This window comes from Parus major, chromosome 4A (assembly GCF_001522545.3).
Source record: "Parus major isolate Abel chromosome 4A, Parus_major1.1, whole genome shotgun sequence".
NCBI classification, from domain to species: Eukaryota; Metazoa; Chordata; class Aves; order Passeriformes; family Paridae; genus Parus; species Parus major.
The window spans coordinates 99,952-123,558 of NC_031772.1; the positions used below are offsets into that span (position 1 = coordinate 99,952).

Genomic DNA, 23,607 nt, shown 5'->3' on the forward strand with positions numbered 1-23,607 from the left:
AAGACTAAAACTTTCTGTCATTTCAAAAATTTACCCCTGGACATGGGTGAGATATTACATCAAGAATCTGGAATATTCCTGGGTATAGGCTGTAAATTGGATGATGCAATTCGATGATAACCTTGTGGACTTGCCCTTCTTTTTAGGAAGGTGAGAAGAGACAACACCTCAAAAATCCTCCTCAACCTTTGTGCTGCACTGCTGATGCTGAACATGGTCTTCCTCACCAATTCCTGGCTGACCTCATTCAACCATCCAGACCTCTGCATTACTGTGGCCATGCTACTCCACTATTTTCTTCTTGCAGCATTCACGTGGATGTGCCTGGAGTCTGTCCACTTTTATTTGGCTCTCGTCAAAGTTTTCAATGCTTATGTCCCAAAGTACATCCTAAAATGCTGCATTGCTGGCTGGGGTAAGTAGACTGATTCCCTCTTCACTTTTGTGCTTGTCAGCTTCTGTCAGATTGGGGCATATTTACAGAAGTGAAGACACTGAGCTAGCAGAAATGCAATGCACACCCTGCGCTACAAGGATGGATCTCTTCTCCCAGGCTGTTCAGCTTAAATTTCTTCTGTGCCAGGAGACATTAGCAGAGAATGCTTGTTGGTCCTTGCACAGTCATATGCAACTGAAAGTGGGTGTAAGGCACTGCTTTCCTACCCTTCTTCTCTTTACAGGATGATTTATCATGGTACCTCATATGAGTGGGTCTGACTGTGGCAGCAATGCTACCCACAGCCTTCACCCCTGTGTGGGGATGCTCAAAGGTGATTTTACCTCTTTCTCCAGGCCTTGTGTCCATTTCTAGCATTCTCTTTCTGATTCCCATGCACAGAGTGGATTTGGCTTTCATTCATCACTCTCCCAAGGAATTCCCTTGACAAGTATCAGAGACTTGTTTGGGAGAAACATACCAAAAAGAACCCAAATTCTGGTTCACCTGTTAGAAAAGGTGTTATCAGAGGCACTGACCTATATCAGAATTTTGGCTGTATTATTTGGGTCACCATTAGATGCTGTTTTAAGCTGGGTTTTGGGGGTTTTTTTTTGCTCTTGCATAGTGTGCAGTGCATTATCATGCCTATCCTCAGATCTGATGTCATACAATTGTTCTCAGGGGCAGCCATCCTTGGTGGTGCTCTTGGCAGTAGCTTCTCTCTACAGAAAAGCCAGAACTGAAAAAAATCTGGGAAATATGTGAAAGTGAAGCCTGATAAAGCACTGCCTGGGAAACATCTGTCTCTTTGAGTTCTTAACACAAAGTGCTGTAGTCTGCTTATCCTTCGACAATCAAGTTTTGTAATAATCGGTTGGTTTTATTTTACCAGATTGGATCCCTTCTAGAGATGTTTGAAGACTCACAAACATTTTGCAAACACACATATTTTTATGCCTACTCATTTGTAATTTGCATAAATAAGGAGATTAAACCTGCTATGCTACACATTTAATTACACTTGTTTCGGAAGGAGCTTTGGGGGTAGAATTTGATCCAAAGATGCACACATCTGCTGTTAATTATGTATCAGAGATTATCTGACATCTTTCCATATTCTCAATTTTTTTTATTTTGAAACAAACTATTTATTTATCTTTGCTTTCTACATTAGGAATACCAGCTATTGTAATTGCCTTTGTGCTCATTATAAATAAGGACTTCTATGGCAATGGGTCACTCTCTGAGATCCATCCTTACAGCAATTTGTAAGTATAATACTTTAAGCTTTTTGATGGTCACCAGAGTATTTGAAAAACACAAGAAATAACTAGAAATAACTAACTTTTGTCTCCTCTCCCCCATCTTCACCCTCTCCTTTTAGTGGTTCTGGTTCATAGGAACATGGCTACTACGTGAAGTAATTTTCGTATCAGTGAATTGGGCTTGAGGAAAGGGATGGTTTCTGTCAGTCAACTTCATTTCTATTTTCTGTGAATTTCTTTCTTTGCATTAACCCAGTCTAATGGGATATTTGCTTCTGCATGTTCTGGGTTTCTGGCAAACTCTAAAAGCACAATAATTGCTCCAGTATTTTGCACATTTCCTTCTGGTTTTTTGGTTTTGTTGTTGTTTTTGGTTTTTTTTTTTAATATCAATTCACAACACTGTCTCATCATTATTTCAAATAGTTTTATCTCAATCATCTCAACCTCTTCTCTTTTTCAGTAGGAAAACACTGCTTTCTTTCATTCTTTTTAAAAATGCTTTTTATAGCAGAGAATGCTTCTATTTCTTCACCTGCTTCTTGTTTAGCACAATCATTAGTTGGTCCACAATTACCTGGAATATTTGAACTTTCTCCCACTAGAGAGGGAAACACATACCCATGACACCTCAAAAGGAAAATTATTCCCCATCTTTAACAAAAAGAACTAAAGAAAAACAAGAAGTAAAATTCACTAATTTATGTCTAAGGAAAAGCTAACCAGTGGTATGCTATTATTTAGACCCCTAATTAAGTCATATTCAACTTGGTTTCCCTAAGGCTGTATGTCTTTGTGTTTATACACTATTAAGTTGTGACATAATTGTCAGCTTTATCTGAATTTTCCAGAAATATCCATGTCTTAAAGTCACTGAATTTCCATAACATCCATAAAAAAGGCGAGTGCAGGGATTCTATTAATGTCCTCACTGGGGGGAAATAACGGGTGCTAGGGAATGCCCCTAACTAGGTGTTGGAGAACTATACAGAATGCTTTCTTTAGGAACCAGACTTCCTGAGTTTCTCCCTCACAAAATTCCTTATTGAATACACACCTCCCTTTCTTGCAGTTGCTGGATCCAGGACAACACAGTGTTCTACATCTCTGTTGTGGCCTATTTCTTCTTAATATTTTTGATGAATACAGCCATGTTCATCACTGTTCTCCTTCAAATCCACTCTGTGAAAACAAGGACACAAAAGACTTCCAGATTCTGGAAACAGGCTGTTCTCCAAGACCTCAAAAGTGCTTTCAGCCTGATGTTTCTTTTGGGCTTAACTTGGGGCTTTGCCTTTTTTGCCTGGGGAGCAGTGAGGATATTTTTCTTGTATCTCTTCAGCATTTTTAACACCTTGCAAGGTAATTTCTGAATGGAGCTATGCTATAAACACAAGGCTTTAAGGATGTGAAATAAAAATAAGTCTGTAATATCATGTCACTCAAGCATGGGTGAAGAGGAGAACTAATACAACTTTTGCATTACAGCTTCATGTATTTTAAAAGGAAAGCTCTGTTGCAGTGGGATGACAGTGTTGTTCAGATAACATTGCTGTGATAGGTAGACTATTAAAGACATGAATTCATGCCTTGGAAACACGGGTCCCAATAACTGCGCCTTGTCAGGAGCTGGCATGATCCTTTTCTGGGCATAAAAATGATTGACAGAATCCACATCGAATCGCAGGGTATTCTTAAACCAAATCTGCAGAAAACTCTTCCTGTCACCCTTTCATATGCACAAAGAAGTCAGTGCAACTCTGGGCCAACATGATTATAAAATCATAGGGTGGCTTGGGTTGGAAGAGACCTTAAAGATCCTGATGCTGGGCCAGGAGCGCTTTGCCCACGAAGAACACACTGCTATCAGTGGCATGACAAAAGTTTAGAAAAGAGGCAGCAGGTTGGAGAACAAGCATGAAAACCCATGAATCTCTCCTTTCTTCTTTAGGGTTCTTTATCTTTGTGTTTCACTGCCTAATGAAGGATGAAGTAGTGAAGCAGTGCCGAGTATACTTCTGCTGGGGAAGATTTTGTCTGAGTGGTTATTCTGGTAAGCACTGAAGGGATTTGTTTAGTTGACTCATAAACCTTTGTCTGCTACTGGTGTCACATTTGTTCTGCATTAAGAAATAAAGCTCCTCTCAACAGCCCCAATGCATTGCATTGGATAATTGTTCTTTAATAGGTCTTTATCCTCTTGTGTTAACTGCTCATGTGATATGATGACAGGGTGATAGCATGCAGGAAAAACTGCAGATTTTCAAAACCTATTTCAGCTCGGTCTCTTAATTCTGTTCTTACATGCCATTCAGTGTTCCCTTATGTGAGCCATATTTTTTGGTGACTTTCCAGTCTTCATAAAGTTGAGATTCAGAAATTTATGCAGAATACTGGGCATACTAGTTGCTATTTCTTTTATGTGCAGGAGCTGGATTTGCTCAGCCTGGGAAGGAGAAGGGAGATGTCTTGCTGTCTTTGTCTATCTGAGGGGTAGTCACAAAAAAGATATGGATTTTCAGAGGTGCACAGCAAGAAGACAAAAGGCAATGGACACAAGCCACAAGTGATGGAAATTCACGTTATTTATAAGGAAACACTTTTTTTTACTAGTTGGGTGGCTGTGACCCAGAGAGATGGTGGGGGAAGTCCCTCTCCATGAAGAGTCAAAATTCAGTTGGACAGATGCCAGGCCAACTTGACCCCACTCTGGGCAAGAGTTTGGAGCGAAGACCTCCAAAGGCCCCTTCCAATCTAAATTATTCCAAGACTCTTCTGTTTGCCAGCTCAGCAAGAAATAGCCTGTGTTGCGGTTTATTCCGGGCTACTCCAGTGACGTTGATTTTTTACAGAAACATGGATAACTCTGTGTGTCTATCAAAATGAAAAGATGTTATGAATGGGTCTAACAAAGGAAAAGCTTAACCAGTTTGTTTCCAGGAAACCATATTAAAAATCCTGTATTAATACCTGTGTCTTGTGCCCAGCATCCTGTTCTGCTGAGGAAGAGGCAGCTTTCCATTTGCAGAAGGGCAATTCAGCACAAGCGCTCTCAGTAGCAAGCAAGAGTGTTCTCCCTTGATCAGGAGCCAGCTCAGTGTTGATCACACTATAGTCACAATAAGGACAACGTTTCAGTTCCTACCCTTTGTGTGACTCCTGCCTCCTTCTTTGTGTCCTTATCAAATTAATATTACTAGACTGGGTCCTCAAGGGGAAATAGAACACTGAATTGCTGGTATCCAGCCTCATCTGCACAAGTGTGATGGACCTAATGTAAAAATCAACATTGTGCACCGTGTGGCCCCAGCCTCCAGGCAGGAATAAAGATGGCACAGGAAGCAAGCGCAGACCATTCCCTTCTGTGTTCTCTGGTAGTTTGAGATGTTGCACCTGTACAGAATTTTATTACTGCACCTTCCATTCTCTGATTTCAGGCTGGAGTGGGTCAGGTGCAACTGCTGGATCTACACCAAAGCATTTAAACCACAAATCACCATCCCAGGCTTTGCAGAGTCTACATTCTAATGGAACGAGTTCAACTTTCAATGCAGATTTTCTTCCCAGGACTTCTTCAGATACAAATTTTAAGATTGGTAAGAAAAACTATGCGTACACTGCATAGACTATAATAGATATATATCATAATAAATTCCATATGGTGACAGCAAAATCCTAACTAATGGAAAGAAATAGGAAACCTTTCATGGCTTAGTCTGTGCCAGGCTTCCATTTGGGGATTAATGGGAACATTACAGATGGCTTTTGCTATATTTGGGAAAATAAAAAATCTCTTAAAATCCTGGGAGGGCTCCTCTCCAAAAGGACAGGAACTCCCTGCTCAGCTGCTCCTTAGGCACCTGAGGAATATTCTACCCTCTGCCAGCTGACTGATGCTCACATAGGACCTATTCCCAGTTAGGGAACACTACAGTCTTGAGATAGACTCTGGTGCTCTCTAACTGGAATTGCATCCCCAAAAGAGCAAAGATCTTGGGAATTTCAGAAAGCTAAACAGGTGTGAGCCTCTTTAAACCAGAAGAATCCCAGCAGAAGGTTTTGCCTTCAACGATGGAGAAATTATTGCAGAGCTATATTCTGAAAAAGGAATAGCACCAAGCATTCCTGGTTGTTTTTGGAAAAATGCTGATTTCTATTATTTCCCCAAAGACATTAAAACTTCATAGGCAAGTTCTTTCTAAATACATTAAACCAAGTTATTATAATTCAAAAATGTTCCAAATCCTTTCCCACAGCTGAAGTCCATTGAAACTCTGGTGCTGTATCTCCAGAAGATGAGACCAACCACCCTTTTTCACAAAGAAAATTCATGGATACATGGATCCACAGAAAGTAGGATTTTTACACTGATACCGAATTTGTTTTCCTCTGCTTTTCTAACGATGGTTCCTTTTGAGACTTGTAGAAACAAACATAGTTCTAAAGAATAGCTTCTAATGTACAGTTATCACTCTGGACACAATTATAGTGCTAAAACATCCCATGACTCAACTTTAGGCTTTATTAGGAGTAGCAGTACTGACCATAAAAGGATTTGATTCCACTGTGTTTTCCAGATTAGTCCTCATGTTAAACAGAGACTGAAAACACTCCTTGTCCTGAGCCCCATTCCTAGTTCATCCTCCTTTTTTTTTCCCTTTCCAGTGTCCTGATAGCCGTCTGTTTCCATCTTCATCTGATACTTATCTCAGAATCTAATACCCATAATATTGAGTTACAAGCAGTATTTTTGAGGCTGTTGGCTGACTGTCTCAGGCGTGGATATCTAGGGTCCTCAATCAGTATCTTTCCTTTTCTGAAATGGACCTTGACCAACATGAAGACACTCGACTCAGATTTCCAAGATGTTCCTCTCAGTTGTATGTTTTCATTTTCAGACATGCTGTCACTGGTGACGAACTTAGATTCCTAAAGAGATGGAGATGCATGTCTAAATGTTTGAAAATGTTGCTTAGTACCTTCAAATGGAATGTGGAAACAATAGAAAACTGAAATTCCCACCTTCAAGGGGTATCCATATGTATGATATGCATAGGTTGCAGATTATCTCTCCTGAAAAAAACTTCTAAACTAAACCCAAATAGAACAATAGCAGACAAAACCCTGCTATCACGGCAGCTGGAAATAAGGAAGTTTTCCCATCAGTGTTGCTTTCCTGTGAATACAGCAGGATGTAAACTCCATTTTATGACATCACAAGAGAGACTTAACTTTCCTCACCTGCTGAGGAGGAGTTTTCTTTCAGCAAATGTGTTCAACTTGGTAACTTGCCTGCTCAACCGAATCCTAGTTTTCATTTTGAATGCCCTTCTCTGTATCATTCAAGTGAAGACTTTTAAATGACTGTTAATATAGTGGAAGACTAGCCTGTACCTATGACAGAGGAGAAAAATAATATAATGAAGTGATGTCTTAGAACTGGTACGTACAATACAAAATACAAAAGGTTCTTTCAGTCACCCACACAGCAATTAGTGCAAAAAATATGAATATTCCAATGTACAGTACCCATAGCCAACCTACTTGAAATCAGACAGATCACCTTCAGTTCCTTGGCTCTATGGGAGAAATCTTGGCATTAAAAACATGCAAACAAGTTCCACCTTGTACCCTTGTGTTTCTAATTTGAAATTGCTTTCAAGGGGAATGAAATTCAATAAAAAAGGCAGTTCATTATGTTGGGCATGAACTATTGTATTTTTTTATTTTCTTTAGTAAACTCTTTGTTCCGCAATCTGCTGTGGAATACCAGCTTTCCCTGCTTTCCAGTGTGAAGCACGACACAGTGTGCTGTGGTGCTAAAGCTGTGCCTAACCCCCCTGCACCCTTAACCTGGCTGCTGCACACCCCAGGGGGATCCTGAGAGACTAAGGAAAGAGGCTGTGTAGTTCTTCAGGGGAACTGGGGTACTCCCTCAAGCCCCTTTGAGACCAGTTTGTCTTCACTATATCAATAAGACCAGGCGGGTGGACAGTCTGATGTGTCTCTATCACCTTGCTTTGGCCCACACTTTCTCCTATGTGCAGTAATTCTTTCTGCACTCACTTCAGAGGACAGAAAATAATAGGCTTACATTTCAAATAGACATTAGGTAACCATTTCTATTTTTAGGGAATAAGAGGTCTAGAGAGCACATGGAATTGCCATGACTGCAGTGAAGTGAAATCCTTCCTATGTTATTTCACAGCATTCAATGCAAAACACTCAGGGTAATGAGACAAATATCTGCCAGAATTGGTAAAGATTGATTCTGCCTTAGAGCAAGTCCTCCTAAATAAATTTTCTATGACTCTAAAATAAAAAGGCAGCAGAAGAGGGCAAAACATTACAGCAACATAAGACTGCCCTTCTTTCTTGCATACCGTAACTATTTTTTCACATTTTTAAAAACCTGTCAAGTTGCTTACATAAAATGCAAAGTACTGTTTTTTCTGGGAAGACAGCTAGCTCACTTCCACTCTCCATCACATACCTAATGGCTTTTCCAGCTAAACAGTGTATCATTTGTGTTTAAAGCATGCCATTGTGTAAGTTGTCAGCTAGAATGAAGATGTGTAATTTTCCTTGGGCTGAAATAATAACTTCTGCACCATCACTGTTGCACTTGCTCTTCTCCAACGTATCTGCACTGACATTCTGTCACAGAATTGTGCATTGATGGTTTTCACAGGGAGAGGATGCGCACAAGGACAAATCTAAAAAAAAATTCTATGTGCTTGTGTTTCACATACTGATAATTTTAAATGATGGGAGCAGCTTCTGCTGCTCTGACTGGAGTGTGAGCAATGTGTGACCCATACAAGTGCATTCTCCTCCTCACTGATTGGGTTCTATCAGTTGACTTCTACCCGTGGCAGAGGGCTGGAATGAGATGATCTTATGGTCCCTTTCAACCCAAACCACTCCATTATTCTATGACTCAATGTAAAAGCTGCTTTGATTTCTAGGTTACTCTCAATTTACTCCCAGATTGTTTATTTTTCATGATACACACACCAGGAAATGTGTGCTCTATTTTAAAGCAATAAAAGGATTTCAGGAGGTATACTTATCTATGAAGACAATTATTTGAAGTCAGATCTCAGTGGGTTGTTAACAACAGGTTAGATGATACAAAAGAAATAAAAAAATGACAGTAAAATCACAGCAGCAATTGTGGTAAATCGAACAAAACACTCCCCACTCCCACCTTACTATTTAGACTGGCACAAAACTCCACCAGTCTTCATTGTAGCTAAGTCAGGGGATGCAGATCCAAGGTGTAGGCAGCTCACTCATAGGTTCCTGGATACTTTTTAAGTCTTTTCATGGACAAGCAGTTAAAGCTGTCTTCTAGTTCAGCATATGTATAGTGGTTTGGTAACCGTGGGATAGATAAATCTTACATAGGATGACAGATAAAGGTCAGTACAGCTTGTTTAAGTTTCCTCCTGCCTGTGTGAATCTGCAGTAGTAGTTAGCACTACACTCAAGATGTATAATCCTTTCTAAATTTAGCAGACAGTTATTATTGGGACAACGAAAGAAATGTCATTACGGGAAATGATTTGAGATTAAAAATCAAAATACTGGGAAGATAATTGCCTATTGCATTAAGATGATTGTTGAGTACTAATGCACAATTCTCTGTGCTTTTAGGTATCAGAAAGTATTTAGCATGTAATGGCACTTTAATGGTTCCAAATTACATATATCACGGAGAGTTTCAAGGATGCCCAGAAGAATTATCCTTGCTAAATTACTTCATTGCCTGATGGCTTCTGTAACTAGAGAAGTGTAAGGATATGTTCCGGTGTTTATTTTTCTCTCTTTTCTAATAAATTACACCAATATTTTACTGGATATTCCCATACTTGAAACTGACTGAGGAAACTCCTGGAAAAGGAGGCTGGAAGGGATGCATGAATGGAAAAAGCAGGATAAAACGTATTTGGAGCCATAGATTAATGACAGCATTTGAGATCCTGTTGCAGGCAAACTGCATCACACTAATTCCACTGAACAGTCTGGATTTGGGCATTGTAACAAAATCAAAAACTCTTTTCTTATATTTTAAGCAAAAAGATACCCCATCGTGTTCCTGCATCACTGAATGCTCCTTTGGGCAGCTCCTCTGAACTGACCTTCCATCTCACTTTTGTAACAGTGAGGGCTGGGATGTTGTTAGTTTTGCTCCTAGACATGCTGATAAGTCTTGTGGTATTTGAAAGTTTAATTGGGTAGCTCATCTTAGTTTCAAAAATCAGGTACACCATTCCAATTAAACATTGCTGCAGGATTTGATGCCCTGAGTCTCAGTACCTGCACAGCTCCCTCTGCCCTTGGTGTAAAATTAACTCCACCAGATAAACCCAGAAATAAACCAATGTATTTTTCTCTTAAATAGGTAGTCTTTGATGATAAATGGTTACACTCTGCTATGAATGTGACACAGATGAGGAAATTGTGTACTAGAAAACATTTTCCATTTTCATAGCTCAGTAGTTGTTTTGTCTCCAGCTGCTCAGGAGACTGGGTAATGGTAAAAAAGTCAATAGAGATGTTCCCACTTAGTGATGAAAACCATCAGATTGACAGACTCTGAAATAAAGATCTTGTCATCACATGTGAAGAAATCCAGTGTGGGCAGTGCCCCTCTGCAACATTCCTCCCCTTTGCCTGAGACTTGCCGCTCTGAAATAGATGCCTGGCAAGATGGGGAGGTGATGTTCTCTCTGTTTTTGGAGGCACTCGATGTGGTGCATGCAAATGACTTATTTCCGTTCTCCCAGAAGGACAGAGCAGAAGAGAACACAGCCCTGAATGTGCTGGTAATCTGCTCTGAACATGGACTGCTCTCTCTGACATGGATGCTCACTCCAGTGTGCATTCAGGCTTTTCCACTTAATACTTGCCTGCCTTAAAACTACAAAATGGATTTGGAGCAGTCACACAGCCATGAAATGGTTTTTGTCCCTCATCTTGCCATTATGTGTCATGCCATTGGCAATTTCAGTTTAAAGAGAAGACACTAAAGCTGTAACACCTTCTGACTGTCTGTAAGTCAGACAAGGCAATTACACACACCCTTCCCTGAGAAGGTTGTCTCTAGAGCAGGGACTCCTCTTCCCAAAACAAAAGTGGCAAAGCCAGTTCAGAAAACACTAGGAAGATAAATACATTTCAGAAGTCCTAGTAACAAATGCAAAGTCTGGCTTGTAAACTGGAGTTGTTAAAGGACTCCAGGTCAGGACTTTTTGATGAAGGAGCAAAAATCTTTTGATCATGTCATCTGACCTAAAAGGAAGGGTACTGGGATTTGTTGAAAGGGACAGATTTACATTGATCTGGTCAGACCGCTAGATTTAAATCAGTTTTCTCCATCCTGGGAGGAGTAGGAGAAATGTGCCAGTGTTGTCACAGAGGAAAGTCCTGCTTTGCACTAAAGAGTTTGGGCACATGGACAGCAACCAGGCTCATCTGTAGGAGAAATCCTAACCTAAGAAAAGCCCTTTTTAAGAGAAGATGCCACAACAGAATCTACCCAATTCAGAGTTAGGACTGACAAGCTGTTCAGAGTCTCTGTACTGTTAACACCTGACAAACATAAACGTCAGTTCACTCACTGGAGAAATGAAGGATACATCTGCCAGAAATAAATAGATGGTGAAACGGCTAGGAGAGACAATCAAAGGGTCTAAAATGAATTTGAGATATAAAAGAAGAATTAAGACTACTAAATAGTCCTATTCAAAAATTATACAAATAACAACTGAAAAAAGTGAGTTAAAAATATCCTAAAAACACCAGGCTGGCTAATATATCTGGAGTTCAATGTACATCAGTTTTGTGCCCCTAGCACTTTAGCTACTTTAGCTACAAAGCATTCTTACGTATTTGTGTCAATAATGATCAATGCAGCATGACCAATGTACGTTGAAATACCAAAATTAAGCAACACAAAATAATGAATATTTTGTAAAATAATTTTCTTTAATGAGTGAGTTAAGATTTTGGCTGTTTTCTTCATATTTTGGCTTGGTGCAGAGCAAATGATTCTTGAAGATTTTTCTGAGTGGGTGACACTATGCAGCACATGGCAGTGATTTAAGTCAGCCGTCACACTGCATTAAAACAGAAATTTTACATTAAAAGTACAGCTAAATTATATAATCTTGAGTATTTTTCTCATGTTTTTTGCAGCATGGAGTTCAAAAGGAGCATTTATTTTCTCTGTAGCTGGAATCTGAAAAAATAGCCAGAATTACTTAAATTACTTTTCACACCAGGAGGCAAAGCTCTAAAATAATGTCTTAGATTACTTCACAGTTTGGATTAACAATGCCTTTCTCTTCCTTTTCAGCTGTATTTGAACAACAGAAAGCTACCAGAAATAGCTAATATTCTGCTATCATAAAAATATTGCAGATGTGGTTTGCTGTCTGTCCTTCAGATTTTCATTGGGTCTAGACAATGTTACTTTGTGTGCTTTTTGAAAATAGTGTTCTTCACTTCCTATTCATCCACTAAGACAGTATCTTAGGCTCCATAAAGAGAGAAGCTGGGCAACTACCTAAAACCTCCAGTAATATAAGGACTGAAGAAAGAATTGTGAGAAATGATGAAACTTCCTTCTGCCACATTCCCCTGGGGAGGCAGAAAGATGGGGGGAATGCAGGCTTTCAGTGGAAAGAGGAAACCAAGTAGAATTTCATGCTGCTCTGAGCAGGGTTAGACATATGTACTGTGCCCTGTTAGAGAGAGAAAGAGCCAGGAAAATGAGTCTGTGTTTCCAGATAGTGGGGGTTTCTAAAGCATGAAGAATCAGAATGGGCATTCAGGTCAGGATACATGAACTCAGGTCCAGTTTGGGATGCACAGCACATGACGCACCAGGACTAAAAGGAATTTTAAGCTTTTGCCACTTTCTGGAGTTGCTTGTATCTGTGACACACGTTGATGTCCTCAAGAGGCTTTAATATGGGTTGTGAGGTCTATCTGCTTTCCCTTCATACCTGAATCATCCCCCAGATTGCTTGCTGGGAGCAACTCACAGCTCAAGAACCCAGTCCTGTGGATTGTGAGTTACACAGAAGGATATCAGTTCAGGTCCTCCATCCCAACATACAAAATGCTCGAGTCACAATACCACCGAGCCTCAGAGTTCACACTGCCAGCCTGAATCTCTCGAATGGCTATGGAAGCTCAGGGACTGTAAGAGTTGGTTGGATCTCTACTTCTGGCTGAGCTTTGGTGCATCAACCAACCTCTAGCGCAATTCAAGGCAAGCAATGAGCTTCTTTCGGCTCCATTCCAGTTTCAGCTAAACACCCGATGCGTCATTCAGATGCCACCCTTGAGTACTCAACACTTGGTGGAGTGCAGTTAGTTTCCAATGTTTGGTGACACCCTGAATCTCCCATACAGGAAAATGAAACATTTTATGTAAGTATCTGACATTAAGCTGTCACAATCTGCTACAGTTACTGAACTTTGTATTAAGTATAATGCATGGTACTACGCCAGTGTAGGTGGACAACATAATCAGGATCCTCAAAGGTACCTAAATCTGTGAGCAACCTACATACCGTGCCTGCATGAAAGGACATGTACTGGTTGATGACAGCTTCTCTTCTAAAAGCACTTTCAAAAAGCATAATTGGAATTTTTAACTCATGAATCCTCCTTCTATCAGTGACTCCTTCTCCCACCATGCCACAGCACAGATCTTCCATTTGATGTGCAATCTACCACCTGGTCTTTCATCACCTGATATGTATGGCATGGTTATATTTGGAAGGATTGGGACTGGGAGAGGAAATATTAGGCTTTTCATGCATAGCAGTTAGAGAAATATTTTTTTTTGGTGAATGAAACAAGCTTGATTTTGTGTGCCTGCTTATGCGCAGCTAAAGAGACTCAGCTATAAGGTTGCTTTTGTGATTTGAGCAGGGTACCTTCTCCACTCCAATGTCGCAGCTCAAGAACAATCCAAAGGAAAAGTAGTCCAGTGACTGATCTTAATTTTCAAGGCATAAGACTTCAGTCTTTTGATCCCTTTTCCACTCCTGCAACTTAGATCTCAGTTTTCTTAATTTTAGGAGATTTAACTCAATGCACTACATTTCTTGTATCTTAGAACAGTTGATCAGGAGTTCATCAAAGTAAGCTGATTTGAGCACATATTTGAGATCTGATTGTTGACTAATATAAAGGTAAGAAAACCCATACTACTACTAACATGTCTGATTGAGAAAGAAAAAGTAATTTTTCTCTCTGAAGATGTGAACCATCAGTTGCACCGTTCAAAGCTAATACATACACTTTGCAGTGAGTTATTGCAAGGTAACAGGCATCTATCCAGAAACTAGCAACAAACTTGTTTGAACTTTAGTGTAAGTTGTGGGATGTCAGTGGGACTGTTTCAAAGCAAAAAACCTAAGTGTTATCAGGACTGTGGCCATAAATTTTGGTTTTATATTACCTTTTGGAAAGTCACTGAATTTCTGTGACAGAAAGGCTAATCAGAGCATAGTCTGTCTCTGAAGCTTTTTCAGTAAAGACTAATTATATTCTGATATATTTTATCTGCCATTAATGTATACTGAAGAGTTTTGTGTTAAGTTAGTATATTCTCTGCTTACCCATACTATTGAGAAAACTATTTCAGTTTTCCATTTTATTTTCATTTTAGAAAATTTTGAACAACAGTAACAAAAGCTTGCTATGTAATATACAAATCCTAATGTCACAATTTTGAAAAGGTATGATATTTACTTGCCAGACATCTCCAGGAAAAACCCCACCTTATTTCAGCTAATGTCTTTAAAGGAATCCTGTTTCTCTTTTCCTCCTCCCTCTCTGCTCCACTCACTGAAAAGCCAATAAAAAAATTCTCCTCCTCTCCAGTTCAGAACAAGATCTATTGTGCATTTCTCCTAGGCATGTTTTGACATCCAGAAGGGGGTGAAAATAGTTATAGTTAATGTGCAACAGGAATCTGGATTTCAGACACAGACTTGTACCTTTCCATTGATCCTGCTGACATGCTGCAAGCTAAATATTAAACATTTTTTGATCAATTGAAGTCCAGCCTGGGGAGAAGAAACAGTTAAAAAAATGTCTCAATTTTACTTGCAATCAGCTAATCAGACTTTGTGTGCATCTGTGGATGGTACAGAACTGAAATCAAGCTCTGATAATGAAACCACAAATGAAAAGTGGACCGAAGACGCCTTTCCAGGATTAGAAATACTGTGCACAATTTATGTTACATATGCTGTGATCATTTCTGTGGGTCTCCTTGGAAATGCAACACTCATCAAAGTTTTTTTCAGGATTAAATCAATGCAGACGGTTCCCAACATCTTCATCACCAGCCTGGCATTCGGAGACCTGCTGCTTTTGTTAACATGTGTGCCTATAGATGCAACACGTTACATTGTGGATACCTGGCTTTTTGGAAGAATTGGGTGCAAGCTGTTGTCTTTTATCCAGTTAACATCAGTTGGAGTATCAGTGTTTACCCTGACTGTTCTCAGTGCTGACAGGTGGGTCTGCGCAACTGATTTGCCAGATGATGCAGGTTTGAAGTTAGAAAATAATAAAATGGCAGATATTATAATTTTTCAGAGGCTTAAACAGCACATTGTGCAGACTAAAAATCCCAAACTACCAGTCTCCCATGTAACTTAAAAATATGTGTTAGTAAAATTGTAGCACTTCTTTTGAAGGGAGTGAAGCACAAAAAACTCTTTAACTCTTCTGACCTTTTATTAGTTTGTAGTACAGTACAAGGGTTTTTCTCAATTGCACAGAAAAGGGAAATGGCGTAAATTGGGAAAAGGACAGTGTATTGGTGCTATCTAGTGGTACAGTGAAGTACTCAAGGAAGATGAAAAATAAAACTGAATATGAGTGAAAATTCTTTAACCTGTGCACTCAGGGAGGCTTTAAAATCCTAGAACATAAAAATCTGACATGGGATAAAAAGCCAAAAGAAAACACAGAACAGACTGGGGGACAAAGGAATGACTCTCATGATTTGATGGCTAATGTAATTTTTACCTTAAAAAGTGTTCGTTGTTTTTGGTTTTTTTTCTCTTGTAGTTCTTTTATCTTTTACAGAAATATTTTAGCCCAAGGGTCATGAAATTAAACTCAGGTTGTAATGACAGCATTGCTAGGAGGGATTGGTGTTCTGACTGCTGTCAGGAAGTGCTGAATCTGTTTTCTGTACACTTCTTTCTTGAATGAACAAAACTAAGATGAGATTTCAGTTCAATCAGCAGGAGTGGGAACACTGAGGAGTAGAAAAACAAGAAAATTATATTTAGTATTAAGAGAGAAAAAGATCTTCATCTTGACTGCCAGAAATTGCGGATTGTATGTAATAGCAAATTGCTCACGTTCATTCAGAATTTTACCAGTGGTACTGTTACCGTAATCCAAAATAATCAGCCAGCACAGAAATGGCCATGTAGGGTCAAATCAAGGATCCATGTAGACCAATACCAGCCTCCAGCAGTGGTAGTATAAGAACAACAAAAGACAGATAGGAAGAATAAAAACCTCTGTCCAACTACATATTTAACCCCATGCCTTCAGATGACACCGAACAGATGTGGTTTCTGTCTATTTAATAACCTCAAAGAATTTCTCTTCTGGATACTTGTTCAGCCTCTTCTCAAACTTGCTTAGCAATGACTATCACTGCTTGTACAAAACAACTCCTTTTATCTCTACACTGCACATTGCTACATTTGATGGTGCTTGCACTTGTGTTAGAAGAGACAGTGATCCCTATTCATGTCTCCAGGCTATTCATGTTGTAATCCATCCTTAGGTTGTTTGTGTTTCTTTCAGTTAAGGTGTGCAGAGCAACACATGGTAATCAAAAATTGCATGAATCATGGATACAGGTAGTTGCACAACTTTCTCTTTTGCTCTCCATTTATTTTCCTAATACTATCTAACATTTTGCTTTTTTATTGTTGTTTTAGTTGAGGTTTATTTTAGGGGCTTTTAACTACTGCTGAAGACAAAGCTAATGTTTACACCAAACTATCTATTGTAGCTCTGAGGTCTTGGTCCTCTAGGATGTCAATTCAGAATTCACCATGCTAATGACCTTTAAAGATCCCTTCCAAACCCAACTCTTCTCTCATTCTATGGTTTAGACACTTGCTTCTGTATTTAATTATTCATGGTAGCTGTTATATATAAATACTCTGCACCACATTCTCACAGATTAACTACATCATAAACTTACAGAGCAAGCTCAGATCAGTCTTGTGCTTAATGCCAGACTGCCATGTTCCAATATGCTAGAAGAACTCAAAGTCAATAAAAATTTTATTTATTTGATAAGTAGCAAGCCAGCTTCCAGCTTTCTATTTAAATTTGCCTAGAGGAGAAAAAGACCAGATCCTCAGCTTGTGCAAAATGGTACAGCTAAGCTGTTTTATCCTCTGGGTCCCTTTTCACCGCCTTTCTTTTCATGCCAGCCTTGTGCCCCAACTGGAGGGGTTGCTTCTTTCTACATTATCAAGACTCCCTAGTCCTTTAGGGACAGGGTATATTGTTTCCTGTGCTTCATCTGCCTTCATGGAAGTTGGTCTTCTTCCATGTCCCACTTCCACACAGATTATCACACATCTACAGATTAATCCAGATTTTTTCTCATATGCCTGAGTCAATCCACATGCTGCAGAATCACAGGCATGAATAAACAGCAGTGCCCTCTCCTGCATAAATATGAATGAATCCTGGAGCATTATTTTGAGTCAGATCACTGCACTCATCAGAGGTCTTAGGAAGACGGAAGAAAGGAGGGGCAAACATGCTTGGTTTCACGTATTTATAAAATAGTTAACCTGTTTCATAGAAAAACTTCATCAGTTTTGCATGCTAATTTGTACCCTAATGTTGCATACTAATTCCCTCATTTATCTTTCAAGGCAGTATCATGAAATTAGGAGTGATAATTGCCCTTAGTGATCCCAATCCAAACTTTAGAAGTCATCTTTACATCGGAAGGTTTTAATGGCAACTCCTGCCTGCCAATCCATTAAAATACATGCTTGAAATTAATTTTTACATTTCCATTTTAATTCCAAAGAGCTAGTGTCTGTTTTCATTTCCAAGAGGATTCCAGCACCTTTTGTTTAGCAAGACCAGTAATGGCTTTAGCCTTAGGAATTTTGCAGTGTCAGTGCTTGCATTATTTCTGTGTTCTGACAGTGATGTTGGTCATTTTAGGTACAGAGCCATTGTTAAACCCTTGGAACTGCAGACTTCAGATGCACTCCTGAAGACCTGCTGTAAAGCCGGCTGTGTTTGGATTGTCTCCATGATATTTGCTATCCCAGAGGCTGTTTTTTCAGATTTGTATTCTTTCAGCAATCCTGAGAAAAATGTAACTTTTGAAGCATGTGCCCCCTACCCTGTATCTGAGAAGACCTTGCAGGAAGCTCACTCCCTGGTTTGCTTCTTAGTGTTCTATATTGTGCCCTTAGCTGTCATTTCTGTCTACTACTTTCTTATTGCCAGAACTTTATATAAAAGTACATCCAACATGCCAGCAGAAGAACACGGTCATGCCCGTAAGCAGGTAAGCTCTGATCCAACACCAAACTCTAAACTAAAAACTCTAAACACTAAACTAAACTAAACCAATATTCCAAAGTCTATTGTGCTGATTAGATCCAAATTCTTAAGTATCTTTGCCTGATAATGGAGTAAAAAGCTCCACAAATTCAGCCCATACCAAATTTGAATCCAAACTCAGCTGTGCACTTAGGCACATGCTCATGATTCATTATTTGTGAGTTTCCATGCTTTCCTAAAGAGAGACAGCTCTGTCATGCTTTACCATGACCCTGTAAACTCAAGAGTTAACACACTGAATTTTAAACACTGGGACCACATCCATGTGAGCTGACATATTAATTATGGCACTTTTAAATCCTAGTCTGGATAAGAGTGTCATATGATTTATAATGGAGAGGAAATGTGCTCTGCACTGGGAATACTTTGTTAAAAAATTATAAAATAGATTTATTTTCCTGTTTATCTCTTCTGCTTTGGGGTTTGTTTGTTCATTTTCCTTTCTATATTTTGCTTTTTTGGTTACTTGTGCCTTTCGACTTTTACACTGCTTTGCAAATCAGCACCAACAACACAAACATTTTAATAATTGCTATTAATACCAGCTATGAATTACTTTCTTGTAGATTGAATCCCGCAAGAGAGTTGCAAAGACAGTGCTGGTGCTTGTGGCTCTGTTTGCCTTCTGCTGGTTGCCCAACCACATCCTCTACCTGTACCGCTCTTTCACATACCACACTTCTGTTGATGCTTCCACCTTTCATCTGATAGCAACTATTTTTTCCCGTGCCTTGGCCTTCAGCAATTCCTGTGTCAATCCTTTTGCTCTTTATTGGCTGAGTAAAAGCTTCCGGCAACATTTTAAAAAGCAAGTATTATGCTGCAAGTCAGCATTCTGTGCAAAGCCTCCCAGTGCTCCCCAGAGCAGTTCTTTTACCAGAGCCCCGTCGATCACGGGCAGCATGCATGGCTCAGAAATCAGTGTTACACTGCTAACAGATTATAGCATCACAAAAGAAGAGGAAAGTGTTTAGTCCGTGCGGGATGAAGAAGGACAGAAACTGAATCATTGCAATCAAGTCACTGCTACTGGCATCCTGGAAAGGGGTGCCATGGCTTGCCCTGTCTGTTAGAGTGTGTTCATCAGGAGTTCCTCATTTTTCAAACTATAGAATAAAGAAATCAAACTGTGTGGGGGGAAGAAGCTGCAACAGTGGAACTTTCCAGCATAAGCTCAAAAGGATTACTCACGTTCCCATGCATGAATACAGATTCTTAGCCAAAATTCCTGGACTGGGCAGGAGAGGACTTAGATTTGGTGAAGAATTGGCTGTAAGGACAGTTTTGTCATTGGTGACTTGCTCATTGAGTCATGACTGAGAGCTGGTTCTGACAACTACTTGCATCTACAGCAAGCAAGCAAAGCCACATAATCAATCAGGCACATTTTTGATTAATTTATTTTCATGTCCTGAATGCTAAAAATGGGTAAACACGTGAGAAGGAATGCTAAAATGAGAGAAGACAAAGGTTTGTAGCGCTGTGAAGTAAAAAAAGAAAAAGCATTATGGGCCAGATCTACAGTAGTTGTTGCTCGTCAGTGACTTAGAAATTCTGGATAAGAGCTGACTGCTTTGTAGTGAGATGGATGTTCCTAAGGAAGTCAAGGGAACGAGCAGGTGATCATCACTCTGAGAAATTTATAATCACCTTTAACCACACTGGTAAAATTGTTTTTCATATAAGGGTAAAACATCTCGATAGTTCTTTATCATTACAATGATTTAACATCAAGAAATTGGGGTGGAACTGTATTAAGAGTTCGATTTGGGATTTACAGTGCACTTCTAAAGTGCTCAAACATCCCCTCCTGCCTTACTTTATATCCCAAAGTGGTCTTGAGTACACAACCTTGATTGCTCTTAGATGGAACTGTGTGTCCAATCTATCGAACCAGACTAGAGCGAGTTTGAAGTGAAAAATGTACAGTGTGGAGAGTCAGACTGACCCTTTACCTGCACAGCTCCATACCTGCTGTATTGTATGTGGTTGTATCTAAGTGGTCTACACATATTCAAGCACACTGGGACAGTTGTTTTTTTTCACTATACTAATTTTGTATTCTTCAAGTTGTATCCCGTTTTAATATTAGGATGGGCTGTCTTAATGCCATAGACCTTCTAATATCAAATCCACTGATTTTATGACTTGGCTTGCAGACACAAACCAGGACAGCCTGTCCGTGCCCAGCAGCACTGCTGGCGGGGACTGCCTTCCCATTAGGAAGTACAGGAAGCAAATCTTCCTACCCCATGTCACAAAATACTTGCGTGACACTTATTTTTATGAACTTTGTGTTCCCTGAACCAAAATTTTTGTTCTGTGGAAGCTGGTGATAGAAAACACAATTGATTTTCCATTGCTTAAACTGCAATTTAAGCTTAATTAAATTGCTTAAACTGCAATTTAAATGCTTAAACAGAATTTGCAACATATGAATTAAAATAATTCTGTCAGTCACAGAAGCTTCAATTTTAACTAACTCTTGAAGGTATAGCCCCCCTTCACCTGCACAGAGCCCCTTAGCAACATATAGTTGGAAATCCATCTACTCATGCACCATTAACTAAGTTGACTATAAAATGAGAAAATGTATTTACAGACTCACTCTGTTGCCTGCTCTAATCAGAAAAACAAGGCCAAACTATAAATCCCGGGGGCATTGCAGTACAACCTCTGCTGTCTTCGTAAACCAGTTAATGACAGACCAGTTTAATCCCATCAGACCTGGCCTTGTTTTACTACAGTGTTCATGTTACAAGCTGCAAGGCTACAAGCACTAATTTTGAAATTGATTCCTCCTTTTATTGAACCAATTTCATACCAGGACAGGATCACTAAAATAAATGGAAATACAATAACACAGAAATACAATTTATGGCATAAAAGACTCCAGAGACCTTATTTTACTCTCTTTGTCTCAGTGTAATACATTGCCTGGTAGAGAGCTATGCACAAATATTAGAAACATGTTGCACTGCTATTTTCTTCTTCTCTCTTTCCTTCATGGAGCTGTAGGGTGAGACTGAAATAAGTAGAGAAGCGTACATACTATGAACCTATGTTTATCTTCCTTGATCTTACTACAGGGAATTCTAAACAAAAGAAATATCCACCAACAATACCATTGCCTACAACATTCTTTATTCTAGCTTAGTAATCCCTTTGGGAAACAGATCTATATGTTTCTGGACTTCACAATTTGTCTTTGTCAGAGATCAAATTTTCCACTGCAAAATCTTTGGCTACACCTCACAGTAGCCCTTAAAACCCAGTTTCCTAATTCATTATTTTTCTTCCTTCGCATGCAGCTACTTTTCGTTTGTGTAACTACTCCTCTAACTGAATTGTCATTCTACTGCTAATATATCCTGTTACAAAACTGATGGTTTTGCTATATTCTGCACATGTTCTGTTTAAAGACTGGCAATATTTCAAGCCACAATTTAATTATTTTATGTACTTTATGCTTTGATAATTCTGTACTTTCAAATCTTCATGGCAAGATGTATTGGAATGATACATGGGCCAACATATATTTTTATCAAACCAGTCTGATATTTTTAATTCCATCTACTACCCACAACATAATTATCTGTACAAAGTCTACACATTACCATAACTGGATTAGGGGAAAACGGTTGTTTCCTTTGCAATCTTTTCTCAGTCTTCCAAAACCAGGTTCTTCCATCCCTATGTAATACAAGGGTAATTCTATAAAAGCATATGGAAATACCATCTATTTACATAAATATTGAGTGTTATCTAGCAAATAAAAGGGATGAATAATTAGGGGTTCACTATTTATGTCCACAGTGTAAGAATAGGTAGAAAAAAGGCACAAATTATTGAAAGGCAGACTCCCTCAAACGTTGTGACCATATGGAGTCATACTGAGAAAGTAAATACAATTTCTAGGATGTACTTTTTTAATAGTTTGTTTTTGTGAATGAGATGTACACATTTCATGTTCAAACTACCAACAGTTTTAATATCAGTAGTTAGTTAATCCCCACAAAATCCACAACAATTAAGAAACCTATGTCAAAACACTGCTAAAGTGCAAGTGGGTGGGGTACAAAATTTAGTTAAACAACTATAGCCATTTTAAAGCTTCCACTCCTGTTCCCATAGAAATTGTTTTGTTTTCTTTTAGATGGGCTGCCTGTTGACACTTCTGTGTTTCTGCTGAGAATATTACAATTAAAGAATAACCCAAAGCTACACATAACTACAGCACTTACATATTTCAATCGGTGTTACTTTTAAAATGTAATATGGGCTTTAATCAGCATTTAGTTGTTGGCTCTGCCCCAGATAGTCCTCACAGTGCAAGATGAACTGTGAGGTGGAATTTCCATGCATGGGATAGGATATTGAAATTTTAGTAAATCTGCAATGGTTCTGTATTTTTTCCTACCATGAAGACTCCTCATCACTCAGTAATCTGTGCAACAGCTACAGGCTTCAGACCCCCTGAAAAGCTCAAAGAGGCCTGTCTCAAAGTAACCTGTCTGTACTTAGTCCCTAGTTACTGCCTCGATTTAAAAGAAAAAAACAGCTCAGGAAAAGAATGTCTACCTAATTAAGGATTAGCCAGCAAATTGATGGCTCCCCTATTAAAGGAAGAAAAACACTTCAGGAAAACCAATGTATCTGTACTTTTAGTAGGTGGTACCTCTAGACCAACATTCAGGTGGTATCTTTAGAACATCAATCAGCTCTGCTGAGCCAAAATTGGCTCATACTGACACACATACAAAATCATCATGCTAATGCCTCTTTTTAATATTTACTTTGAGACGTTTTGCTAGGATTTAAAACACCATTTCTTGACAGCTTGGACTGATCCGAGATGTGGAACACTTGAACTCTTTGCATCCTCCTCAGAAGATGCAGCTTGCAGCAGCACTGCTTGTGCACAGCCATGATCTATATAATTTCAAAGATGAGATTGAAAGTTGTCTCAACCCCCCAGAATTATGAGTTTCCAGCTGAGTTGTCTGCCTGGGCTGCTCACTCTGTCTTTACCAAGGAGGAGGGAACAGACGGCAGAGATGTCGTGGAAGGCTGCACTGCAGCAGCTGCTGTCACAAGTTCTGTTATGTGAAGGAAGTATGAGGGAACTCTAGGCAGTTTGTCCTCATAACTACATCAAAGTGTGCAGAGCAGATCTACTGAGCATTGACCCTGCTGCACACAAGCACTCTCTCAGTTGCATTGGATTGAGAATAA

General features: G+C 39.3%; 2 protein-coding genes across 2 annotated transcripts; both read left to right on the top strand.

Moving 5' to 3' along the window:
- The first annotated feature begins 1,618 nt into the window (after positions 1–1,618).
- Positions 1,619–7,398, top strand: LOC117243692 (adhesion G-protein coupled receptor G2-like). Its single transcript, XM_033514173.1, has 4 exons — positions 1,619–1,707; positions 3,656–3,757; positions 5,142–5,300; positions 5,961–7,398. Exons 1-4 carry the CDS (start codon positions 1,665–1,667, stop codon positions 5,972–5,974), a joined length of 318 nt encoding a protein of 105 aa, XP_033370064.1. The 5' UTR covers positions 1,619–1,664; the 3' UTR covers positions 5,975–7,398.
- A 7,182-nt stretch (positions 7,399–14,580) lies between these two features.
- Positions 14,581–21,910, top strand: BRS3 (bombesin receptor subtype 3). Its single transcript, XM_015626411.1, has 3 exons — positions 14,581–15,254; positions 17,965–18,316; positions 18,939–21,910. Exons 1-3 carry the CDS (start codon positions 14,824–14,826, stop codon positions 19,344–19,346), a joined length of 1,191 nt encoding a protein of 396 aa, XP_015481897.1. The 5' UTR covers positions 14,581–14,823; the 3' UTR covers positions 19,347–21,910.
- The last annotated feature ends 1,697 nt before the right edge of the window (positions 21,911–23,607 follow it).